The sequence below is a fragment of the Plecotus auritus genome, assembly GCF_963455305.1.
Source record: "Plecotus auritus genome assembly, chromosome: 2".
NCBI lineage: Eukaryota > Metazoa > Chordata > Mammalia > Chiroptera > Vespertilionidae > Plecotus > Plecotus auritus.
The window spans coordinates 168,101,703-168,114,189 of NC_137771.1; the positions used below are offsets into that span (position 1 = coordinate 168,101,703).

The 12,487-nt window shown below is 37.9% G+C and overlaps 1 protein-coding gene across 1 annotated transcript in view; it reads left to right on the plus strand.

Moving 5' to 3' along the window:
* The window catches only part of STXBP5L (syntaxin binding protein 5L), a 228,629-nt gene that overhangs the window by 49,550 nt on the left and 166,592 nt on the right, over positions 1-12,487 (plus strand). Inside the window, 2 exon segments of the mRNA XM_080656813.1 lie at positions 2,856-2,956; positions 10,794-10,928. Of these exon segments, the coding sequence (XP_080512939.1) occupies positions 2,856-2,956; positions 10,794-10,928 (236 nt within the window).

The window sequence follows — 12,487 nt, forward strand, 5'->3', positions numbered from 1 at the left end:
CAGTTAGGGCCATCAGGCTGGCAGGGGAGCAGTTAGGTGCATCAGTCAGACAGGTGAGCGCTTAGGAGCCAGTGGTTCTGGATTGTGAGAGGGATCCCAGATTGAAGAGGGTGCAGGCCAGGCTGAGGGACACCCCCCCCCCCCCCAATGCATGAATTTTGTGCACCGGGCCACTAGTTTTATTATAATAGTCATTAGTATTTATAATGACAACCTTTTTGAAGTCTCATTTTTACTGCTTGAGAGATCTCAGCCTTTTTCCTTCTGCATGTGTACTGGCTGGCATAAATTGTTTCCTAGTATTTCCTCTGGGTCTGATTTTCTGAGAATTGTCTTCATAGTCCTATACTTTCCTCTGTGCTACATAACTAAGAAAATATCAAAATGAGCATTGGACATCCTTCCATTGTTTACACGTTTATCCTAAACTATTCACCTTGATCTACTTCACACTCTACTTCTATACTTTTCCCCAAAATTCCAAGTTTCTGACCTCATGACTGCTGTTTTCATAGTTTTTAATCTTTTCATAGATCTTCTGTAGTAGTGCTTCTTATATATTCACTTTGCTTGTAAATGAGCCCTAGTCACACTAATAATATGTTCTTTCATGTGCCCTATCTCTGTTGGTGTGTTATGCTCTCTGATCCTGTTCATTTCCCTCCAATGATAAATTACTTCCTAGTTTTGTCATAGAATTAATAATACTGACTTCCTCCCTAGACTTACTTAGCTATTACTCTAAAATATTATTGATATATGTTGCTTTAATTCCATTGCCTTTGGCATATTATATCTTTTAGATAGAACATAACTATTTATTGTGAAGAATGTTTTATTAATTTCCTATATTACATTTTATCCTCACCCTGTCCCAAGTGAATTTCCACTTTCCTGAGAAATGAGATCAGTATCTTATATCTAAATAGTAATAATTTTAACTAATTAAGCACTTACAAGCAATCCTAATAATTTGACAGTTTGTATAGGGTACATTTTATTGCATGGAATGTAATTATCTCTGAGTTCATATTCCAGTGTATATATCAACAAATACCCCTTTGAACATGTGTATTTCTATATTTATATACCAATATGCAAATTATACAAATTTTTAAACATTTTCAAAGGGATATACTCTTATTATGATTGGTGTCTTAAAAGTGATTCTTCTTTGAGGCTAAAATCACAGGTATAGAATATAAAGAGGACCATCATAGGATACATGAGTATTTTTATCTTAGGAATTCTTACGAAAAAACACTTAGATTCCTATCTTCTTCTCTAATTCCTGAAGAAGAAATATATTTTAGGAATTTTAATATGGTTCTTCCTAGCATCTAAATGGGATAATGATTTTGATATCTGTGACTGATGTTATAAACCAATGAAACATTACTTGTAATAGAGTACTTTGGAAAATATGGAAAGAATTTTAGGTATCTCAGGATCACCATAATTCTTCTGTAAGAACACTTTTGCAGAACACATTTTGATACTCTAGAGTAGCTTTAGGCTTTGTCAAGCTTTAGGCAAGCATTTTTAGCTGGGAAACTCATTATTGTAAAAGTTCTAATGTCATTTAAGATGATATTACTGAACTCAGTGAAATAAATAGTTTAATATATATGTATGTATGTATGTATATATATATATATATATATATATATATATATATATATATATATATATATATGTGTGTATGTATATATATATGTATATACACACACACACTCTAGAGGTCCAGTGCATGAATTTGTGCACAGGTGGGGTCCCTCGGCCTGGCTGGTGATCAGGGCCTATTGGGGCTCTCTCACCCAGTCCCGATTGGGGCCGGGCTGATCGGGACTGGGCCAATCGGGGCCTGCCAGCCGGGGGGGGGGGGGGAGCGAGGGGTAGAGGAATCGCGGGAGGTTGGCTGGCCAGGGAGGAGGGACTGTGGGAGGTTGGGTGGCCAGGCTTGGGGAAGGACCAGCTGGGGGAGGGACCGCAGGAGGTTGGCTGGCCACAGGAGATTGGCTGTGGGAGCACACTGACCACCAGGGGGCAGCTCCTGCATTGAGCGTCTGCCCCCTGGTGGTCAGTGCACGTCATAGCTACTGGTCTACCAGTCGTTCTGGTCATTAGGTCGTAATTGTCACTTAGGCTTTTATATATATAGGTATGGTATCTGCCCTATTAATTAGAAAACAGCCTATTGTATTTGAAATAGGATTTGTTTGTATTTGGAGTTTTGTATAAAAAGAATCTCAACATTATTTTTGAAGTTGTGCTGAATTCTAGTTGGAAAAATGTTTTCTTTTATTATAAATGTTTTTTTATTATAGATGAAACTTCTTGAACTATAAAAACAATCAAGTTATACCAAATATACTTTTTAGGAAGAATATATACTTTTTAACTATAGTATATAGAAAATTCTTACAAATGGAGAATTTTTATATGACTAGATTGAATTTTAAAACTACGTTGGATATTTGCTTCTCTGCAAAGCTATATAGTACATGTGTGAATAGTAGAAAAAAAAAGGTTATTTTCAAAGACAATAGAAAAAAAGTTTAACAGTCACAGTGATGCTTACTATAATTATTCCTTTCTATTGGTATATGCATATTCCTTGAGCTAGTCATCCTGACCAGTCCCTATGCAAAGTTTACTTGTTTCTTCCACTTCAGCATTCTTATCCTTCCTGATTGAGGTATGTGCAGTTGAACTTCCTTGTATTTCTAGGTTATATAGATACAAATAACTCTTCAAGCAGTGAAAAATTCAGTAAACTAGTTTGTTGTTTTTCCTTCACAAAAATTCCTAAGTTAAATAAATCACTTACTGAATTTGTCTTCTTTTTATTCCAGGGTGCTTTGGTCAGTGCAGGTTCAGATGATACACTACATTTGTGGAACCTTAGACAAAAAAGACCAGCTATTCTTCATTCTCTTAAATTTAATCGAGAACGGTAAGAATGTGTGAGTTAAACAATTTATTAATGTACAATAAAATTATTTCCTGAACAAATTATAGGTTAACTTTTTAAAGATCTTTTTCATAATCGTAATAGCTAGAAATAATCTAATGTTTATGATTGTTTTATTATAGTTAATTTTCATAGAAAATTCATAGTTGATATAGATTTAGTCATCTACTAATGGATAATTCCTAACATTTTTGTTCTCCTTGCTAAAAATCAGGGTTCCTAAAAGGGATCTGAGGCTGTTAAGTCACAATGTGTACCTAAAAGTTAAAAAAAACACCTTTTTTTCTTTTAAATGTCTAAAGAACACAAAATTAATCCTTCTTTTTTTACTGCTGCATGGTATTCTATGGTGTAAATGTATCACAGCTTCTTTATCCACTCATCTACTGATGGGCACTTGGGCTGTTTCCAGATCTTAGCACTTGTAAATTGTGCTGCTGTGAACATAGGGGTGCATACATCCTTTCTGATTGGTGTTTCGGATTTCTTGGGCTATATTCCTAGAAGTGGGATCACTGGGTCAAATGGCAGTTCCATATTTAATTTTTTGAGGGAATTCCATACTGTTTTCCATAATGGCTGCACCAGTCTGCCATTATGTCTATCAGCAGTGTACTAGGTTTCCGTTTTCTCCATATTCTCACCAGCCCTTATCATCTGTTGATTTGTTGACAGGTGTGAGGTCGTTTTTGCTAAGCAACATAAGCCAGTCAGAGAAAGACAAGTATCACATGATCTCACTCATAGGTGGAATCTAATAAACAAAATAAATTGTTTAACAAAATAGATCCAGAGTCATAGAAGCATGGAACAGATTGTTGAACCTCAGAGGAAAGGTGGGGGTGGGTGGGTGGGAAGAGATCAACCAAAGAACTTGTGTGCATGTATGCATAACCCATGGACACAGAGAGTAGGGTAGTGGAGGCCTAGGATGGAGGTGGTGGGGAGGCAGGATAAAACAAAAATAAGAAAAAAATATATCCTTGGGTAAGGATTAAAAAAAAAGAGAGAGCTCAAAATTGAAAAAAAAAAACAAAACACAAATCTATTATAAACGCTTCTTACCTTTGGGGAAAAAATGTACAAACTTGAATTTTCTTCCAATAGCTTGGTGCTCAGAAAACAGAAAGGCTGATTATGAAACTCCAAACCATAGGCTGCGGATAGAGAAAGGGTGTCACTTGGACCTATGGGCCAGTGCTTAATTATCTCAATTGAGGTGGATTTAATTGTAAGTAACATAAAAATGCAAGCTGACAGATTTTAGAAAAATTTAAATCATAGGAACTTTGTATGCATTGCCTATTTTAATGCTTGCAAAAATATATATATCTTTTTGAAAAAGAAATGCATTATCTTAAATTTGAGAATAATCATTGACTCTTGACTAGAGAATAATCATTCACCATCACAATTTATACTATAAATTTTAGTGCTTTTTCTTTATTTATTAAAGCACTTCAGCCCTTGGTCTTATAATCTTTAAAGACAGCAACCAGCCTTTGATTTTCGAGAATTAGATATTTCAGCTGCTTTGGATCGATGACTCCTGTCAAATCTGATTTTAAACCTAAATATGGAAGAGAAACTGTTTTGATTTCTGTAGTGCATAATCTGAAAAATGAGTAAGGTCAAACATTCACATTTTATGCATATTAACAGCCCTTGCTATCATCTATACTAATAAAAGGGTAATATGCTAATTAGACTAGGTCGACTGGCCATCTTTCAGACATCCGACTTCCTTCCGGACAAAGCCATGGTGGTGGGGGCCAAGGCAGAGGCAGTTGGGGGCGAGATCAGGCTGGCAGGGGACGGCAGTTGGGGGCGAGATCAAGCTGGCAGGGGAGGGAAGTTGGGGGCGAGATCAGGCCAGCAGAGGAGGGCAGTTGGGGGCGAGATCAGGCTGGCAGAGGAGGGCAGTTGGGGGCGAGATCAGGCCGGCAGAGGAGGGGAGTTAGGGGCAATCAGGCAGGCAGGCAGAGGCAGTTAGGGGTGATCAGGCAGGAAGGGGGGCAAGGTAGGGGCGATCAGGCCAGGAGGCATAGGGGTTAGGGGTGATCAGGCAGGCAGGCAGAGGGGTTTGGGGAGATCAGGCAGGAGCCAGTCATCCCGGATTGCGAGAGGGATGTCTGACTGCTGGTTTAGGCCCGATCCCACAGGACATACCCTGTGGGGTCCCAGATTGGAGAGGGTGCAGGACAGGCTGAGGAACCCACTCTCTGTGCATGAATTTCATGCACTGGGCCTAGTTAATTATAAATTGTCTAATGTTGGGGAAAGCATAGAGACATTTATAAAATGGCTTTCAAGTAAAATTCAATATGTAAGTTATGATATACAGACCTTAAATTACTTGTATTTACTATACAAGAGTTATTTTTTATATCTGTGGTGTTTTTCTTCATATTTCTATAGTGTCCTTGATTTTGTCTCCTTTGATTTTTGGTTTTCCTAATAATTTTTTATATTGAGATTTTGGGGTTGTAGTTTTTCTTGAGACTTCAGTTCTTTTCTAGCTGCAGTAAAAGTATTGATTTTCAGTTAGGCCTTTCTCTTCTATTTGTTTTAACCATTGAGTTTTGAGAATTTTACATTTTATTCTAGATAAATTTTCTAGTCCTTTGTTGGATATGTGGTTTGCAAATATTTTCTCCAAGTCGATAGTGTCAAGACCCTTTTAATAAGGTCTTACATAGAGAAAATATTTTAAATTTTTATGAAGCCAAATTTATTAATTCTTTCATTATGGATCATACTTTTACATAAAATCTAAAAGTTGGTTGCTTAGTCCTAGTTCCCAAGAAGTTTCTCCTATTTTTTAAAAGTTTTATATTTGATATATAAATGTATGCTCTGTTTTGAGTTAATTTTTGTGTAAGGTTTGAAGTGTAGCTGGAAATTCATTTTTGTCTCAGTAGATATTCATTTCTCCGGTACACGAAATTCGTGCACTGCAGGAGGTCCCTCAGCCCCACCTGCGCCCTCTCGCAATCTGGGACTCCTTGTGTAGGGTCCCTAGGCCTGGCCGGTGATCAGGGCCTATGTGGGTTTCCTTCCCCCAGCTGCCGGCAGCTGGCCCAGCCCCTGCTGCTGCCACTGCTTGCCATCTGTGTGGCGCTGCCTCCCTCCTCTGCCACTGGTTGCCTCCCTCTGTGGGCAACAGGTGTGGGGTGCTATCGCTTGGCTGGCCTGGGCCTCCCTCTTTGGGGCAATTGATCATGGGACTCCATGGTCGATTGCCCAGCAGAGGGTGGCCTGGGCCTCCCTCTGCAGGGCGATCATGGGGCGATGGCGGGGCCCCCTCAACCAATCGCATCACACCTGCCATGGCTGGCCTGGCACCAGTGTGTGTCATAGCATGGTCATCCGGAAGGTCGTTCTGCTGTTTGGTCCGATTTGAATTTTACGCTTTTATTATAGATATGTAAATGTATGCTCTGCTTTGAGTTCATTTTTGTGTAAGGTTTGAAGTGTAGCTGGAAATTCATTATTGTCTCAGTAGATATTCATTTCTCCACTACCATTTGTTGACCTCTTTCATTCAATTGCCTCACACAGTTGTCAAAAGTATGTTGGATATATTAAGTGGGTTTATTTTTTGTGTTCTCTGTTCTGTTCAATTGATCTATGTGTCATTTCCTCTGCCAATGCCACACAATTTTGATTATTGTAGGTATATATTAGGTCTTGAAATTGGGTAGACTGATGCCTCCTACTTTATTCTTCTTTTTCCCAAATGCTTTAGCTATTCTAGTTTCTTTGCCTTTTCATATAAATTTTAGAATAAGCATATCTACAAAAATATATTTTCAGAGCTTTATAAAAGCATGAATTAACATTTTTATTATATTGAATGTTAAAAATCCATGAACACAGTATATCTCTTAGATCTTTTATTTCTTTCATGTGGGTTTTGTGGTTTTTAGCATATAAGTTATATAATTGCTTTTTATATTTCTGTCCCAATATATCGTATTTTAAGTGATTTTAAATGGCATTGCACTTTAAATTTCAGCTTTTACATATTTCATATAAATATATAGAAATACAATTGAGTTTTATATGTTTATCTTTCTTATATGATGAAATGTTGCTGAACTCATATTAATTCTAAGAGATTCTTTATAGATTGCTTGGGATTTTCTAACTAGACCATCATGTATGTCATCTGCAAATAGGGAACTTTTCTTTCTTTCTGACCTACATGCCTTTATTTCCTTAGAACTTCCAATACTATGTTGAAGAAGAGTATTCTTCACTGCCTCCACCTTTATTGAGTTATAATAGACCCTAAAAAAATGAATGTCTTTAAATTAGTTTGTTTTTCTTTTTTAAAAAAAAATATTTTTATTGATTTCAGAGAGGAAGGGCGAGGGAGAGAGAGATAGCAACATCAATGATGAGCTGCCTCCTGCATGCCCCACACTAGGGATAGAGCTCACAACCCAGGCATGTGCCCCGACTGGGAATCGAACCGTGACCTCCTGGTTCACAGGTCGACGCTCAACTACTGAGCCACGCAGGCAGGGTCTGGTTTTCTTTTTTTATTGTCTTTATCTGATTTTACTCTCAGGTAATCTTATCTTCATAGAATGAATTAGGAAGTTTTCTCTCATGTTTCTGGAAAAGATTGTTAGAATTGCTAATTGTTCTTTAAATGTTTGATAGAATTCTCTAGTGATGAAACCATTTGAGCCTGAAGATTTATTTCTTTTCTGAAATTTAAAAATTATTAATTTTACTTAATTGTTTCAGCACTAATCAATCTATTTCAGATTTGGAGAGATGGGCTACTCTGTGTTTTTTGAGGAAATGGTCCATTTTATTTAAGTTGTCACATATACTTGTGTAGAGCTGTTATCATCATGTTTAAGCTTGTATGATCAGTCATTCTTTATTTTACTCCTACTATTGGTAAATTATCTTTTCTTTCTTTTTTTCTTGTCTGTCTTGCTGAAGATTTTTCAATTTCATTGAAGTTTTCAGTGAAACTGCTTTTTATTTCATTGATTTTTCTCCATTGCTTTTCTGTTTTTAATCTAATTGATTTCTGCTCTTTATTTTCTTCTTTTGTCTATTTGGTTTGAGTTTATTTTGCTCTTATTTTTCTAAGCTCTTGAGGTGGGAACTTAGTTATTGATTTGAAACTTTTTCTCTTTTCTAATGTAAGTATGTAGTGCTATAAATTCTCTTTAGGCATTGTTTTAGCTGTGTTCCAAATTTTGATTTATTATATTTACAGTGTCATTCACTTCAATGTATTTTTTTTAATTTCCTTGTGATGCCTTCTTAGTTCCATCGGTTACAAGTGTGTTGCTTAGTGCCAAGTATTTGGAGATTTCTCTTGTGCTTTTAAAAAAATTGATATCTAGCTTGATTCCATTGTCTTTAGAGAACACATATTCTACATGACTTGAATTATTTTAATTTTGTTGAGGTTTGCTTTTTAGATCAGGATGTGGTCTATCTTGGTATATGTTTGTGGATGCTAGAAAAGAATACCTATTTCTCCATAGTTGATCAGATTACTCTATAAAGGTTGATTAGTTCCTATTGGTCAGTAACTAGTGATTTATTCTGCTTCCCACATGGCCTTCACTAACACAATTCTGTCATTCAGAAATTAAATATTCTATGAATTTTTTCAACTTCATTTTTATTATTGACACTATTACAGATGTCCTCATTCTAACTCCCTGCCCTTGCCCACCTCCACCCAACCCCCACACTCTGCTTCCCTCTGGCCATCACCACACTGTTGTCTGTGTCTATGGGTTATACATATATGTTCTTTGGATAATCCCTTCACTTCTTTCATCCAGCCCTCCCCAATCCCCAATAGCTGTCAGTCTGTTCCATGTATCCATACCTCTGTTTCTATTTTATAAATCTATGAATTTAAATAAAGGTAGAAAATATTATTTCTTTTGCTGTAGGAGAATGAGAATAAACTTCTCAGAGTTTCATTTGTTAGGAATTAACTGCAGAGATTAGACTTATTTTTAAAAGTTGTTGATATTTTACAACTAACTATAGACAACAAAATTGAGCCAGTTTTTTTGTTTTGTTTTGTTTTTTGCTGTCTGGTTTCTTGATTAATAGCCCATTAGTACTGTGAATGAAATTCAACTAAATTTTTACTTATCTGTTTAATTTTTGTCTCTTGTGTTACAGTTCTAGCTAAGTACAGATTGTACAAAATTTATCAGATGCTTTCCTTAAAGAAATTTTATCTTTTTTTTCATATGATTTGAGGTTATTTTCATAAAAATTCCTAAGTATCAGTCTTTGACTTAAGATGCTGAGGGGATCTTAGGGTAGCTTATTATCATCATAATTATCATCAGCTGTTTTTGGGTGACTACGCAGTGACAATGCATTACCCCCACTATTAACTTACCAATTTAGGTTCTCATTCTGAAACTTGAGAGTAAACAGCATTCAGCCACAGAACAGTGTTTCTTATAATGTAGTTTATAGATTATTTGTATAAGAATCACCTAGAGAAGTGCTTCCGAAACGGTAATGTGTATATGACTCACCTGAGGTTCTTCATAAAATGCATTTTCTGATTCTGAAGTGGAACCTGAGATTCTAAGTCCTACTAAGCTTCCAGGTGATATCCATGCTGCTGGTCTATAGACTTAATTTTTAATATCAAGTACTGAGGATACTAGTTAAAATACTAGTCATATGTCTCGTCCCATGGAGTCACAATTTGTGTAGCCGGAATCTGGGAATATGCGTTTTAATGAGCTATTTACTTATACTAAAGATTACGAATTGTTATATAATTTAATGTTTTTTTTCTTCTTTTTAAAAAATATATTTTTATTGATTTTAGAGAGGAAAGGAGAGGAAGAGGGAGCTAGAAATACCAATAATATCAATAATGAGAGACAATCATCGATCGGCTGCCTCCTGCATCCCCGCCCCCCTACAAGGGATCGAGCCCACAACCAGGGTGTATGCTCTTGACACTCTATCCACTGAGCCAAACCAGCTAGGGCTCTGTTGTCCTTTTTAAGAGTTATTAAAGAGCACGAGTAGGTCAAACTAGAAAGAGTGATAATGCTCTCAAGAGAAGACTCTGTTAAATGTCCAGATTTCATGTATAGAAGTCATGGTTGCCCTGGCTATGGAACAGGCTCCCAGAGTTGGCCAGAAAGTCCATTGTGAAGAGGAGGCTGAACAAACAAACTAACAAAAGGGAATAAGTACAGTGTATCTCTGACCTTATAAATTTTCTTTATATTACTTAGATGCCAAGCATCTGAATAAAAAGTAGATAATTTATCATCTTAAGTAGACAAACAAACTCTCTGACAACTCTGAAATTTATGTTTTAAGTGTACCTAATTTGAACTGAACATTACTAAAAACAAAAAAACAAGCAAACAGTGTAGCTTGATAGAAAGATGGTAATTTTACAACCAAACAAGAATAGATTTTAATTCCAGTTTTGCCACTTATTAGCTGTCAGTCCTGGACAAGTAAAAATAAAAGTTTTTTACTTTAGTTTTCCTCTTTGTAAAACAGAAGTATATGTCTGTCTTGTAGTGCTGTTTTCAGAATTAGAAATAATATTAGTGCCTAGGTTAGATACTTATTTAATAATGGGCATTATCATTATGGTTTTTAACATTATGCTGTTATTTATCCTATACCCTTACTAATAACTAAATGCTACTTGAGTATATAGTAAATTTTATTGGTTATGTAGCTATCACTACACAGTAAGTTTAAGGAAAATTAATGCTATCATGCTGACCAGACATAAAGTTAGATATTTTAATTGTAATTTTCTTTCTTTCAGAATTACTTACTGTCATCTACCTTTCCAGAGTAAATGGCTCTATGTTGGAACAGAAAGAGGAAATACACATATTGTAAATATTGAATCTTTCATTCTTTCTGGATATGTCATCATGTGGAACAAGGCAATTGAACTGTAAGTTTGGACTTGAATATCACTTTATTGACATTAAATATTTCATATGGTTATGTAACATATAAATTGTAGTTATTTGAAACATTATGGCTAATTTATGATTAATATGAGTGAAAAGTTCAGCCAAAATAATTAGAAAACATAAAGGCTTTGAAAAATAGATATTGTAGTATTAACATATGATAATTTTAGAATTTCCAAATACTATAGGTAATTAGTGGTATGTATGCAAAATTTGGTGATAAAATATTAATTCTAAAAGTTACACATGGAAATCATTCCATTCCTTATAGTCAACCTTAGTATAGCCACTTCCATTGATAATGACAAGTGGAATATGGCCACATTTAGTTTTATGGAAAAATAATCATTATCAGTTCACATACAGGGTGGGGCAAAAGTAGGTTTATAGTTGCAAGTACATGAGTTTATTTTTGTATTATTATTAATTTCTAGAGGCCCAGTGCACAAATTCATGCACAGGTGGGGTCCCTTGGTGTGGCCTGTGGGGATTGGGATGAAACCGACAGTCCAATTCTGCCTGCTGCTTCCACTCATCCCAGCCCTGCTGCACCTGTGGCAGGCTCACGCCCAGTCAGTCCTGATTGGGAGAGGCTTGCGCCTCTACAGCAGCACTCACCAGCTGTGAGCCCAGCATCAGGTGCCCATCCCGAGGGGGGGGGGGTGGGAGAGGCCAGGACACGATTGGCCCTCTGGGCAGGCTGTGGGATGCCCTTGCCAGCCTGGGGTCCGGATCTGTCCTGCTGACATTTGCGCCGGTTGTTCGGGAGCCACCTGGCGGCCACTTTTATATCATTTCTTCCTTGTGGAGCATCTAGAGAGGGGAAGCAGCCGCAGTGCCTGAGGCCAACTTCCAGGAGGCCAGAGGCACTGTTGGGATTGTGCTGGTGGCGCTGGTCCATGGGTGCCTGGCCCGTTCTCCGGATATTGGACCTGCAGGACTACTGAGGGAGTGAGTGGCTGCTGCTGGGGTGGTGGGCTGCCAGGATGGGTTGGTCAGCTGAGCAGCACTCCCACTGTGGGAGCACTGACCACCAGGGGGCAGCTCCTGTGTTGAGCGTCTGTCCCCTGGTGGTCAGTGTGCGTCATAGAAGGAGCGAGTTATAGTTTATTTTATATATATAGACTAGAGGCCCGGTGCACGAAATTTGTGCACGGGGGGTGGGGGGCGGAGGGTGTCCCTCAGCCCAGCCGGCACCCTCTCCAATCTGGGACCCCTCAAGGGATGTCCGACTGTCTGTTTAAGCCCGATCCTGGTGGGATCAGGCCTAAACGGGCAGTAAGACATCCCTCTAACAATCCATGATTGCTGGCTCCTGACTGCTCGCCTGCTTGCCTTCCTGATTGCCCCTAACCGTTCTGCCTGCCAGCCTGATCACCCCCTAACCACTCCCCTGCCAGCCTGATTGATGCCTAACTGCTCCCCTGCCAGCCTGTTTTCCCCTAACTGCCCTCCCCTCCAGGCCTGGTCCCCCCTAACTGCCCTCCCCTGCAGGCCTGGTCCCCCCCAACTGCTCTCCCCTGCAGGCCTGGGTCCC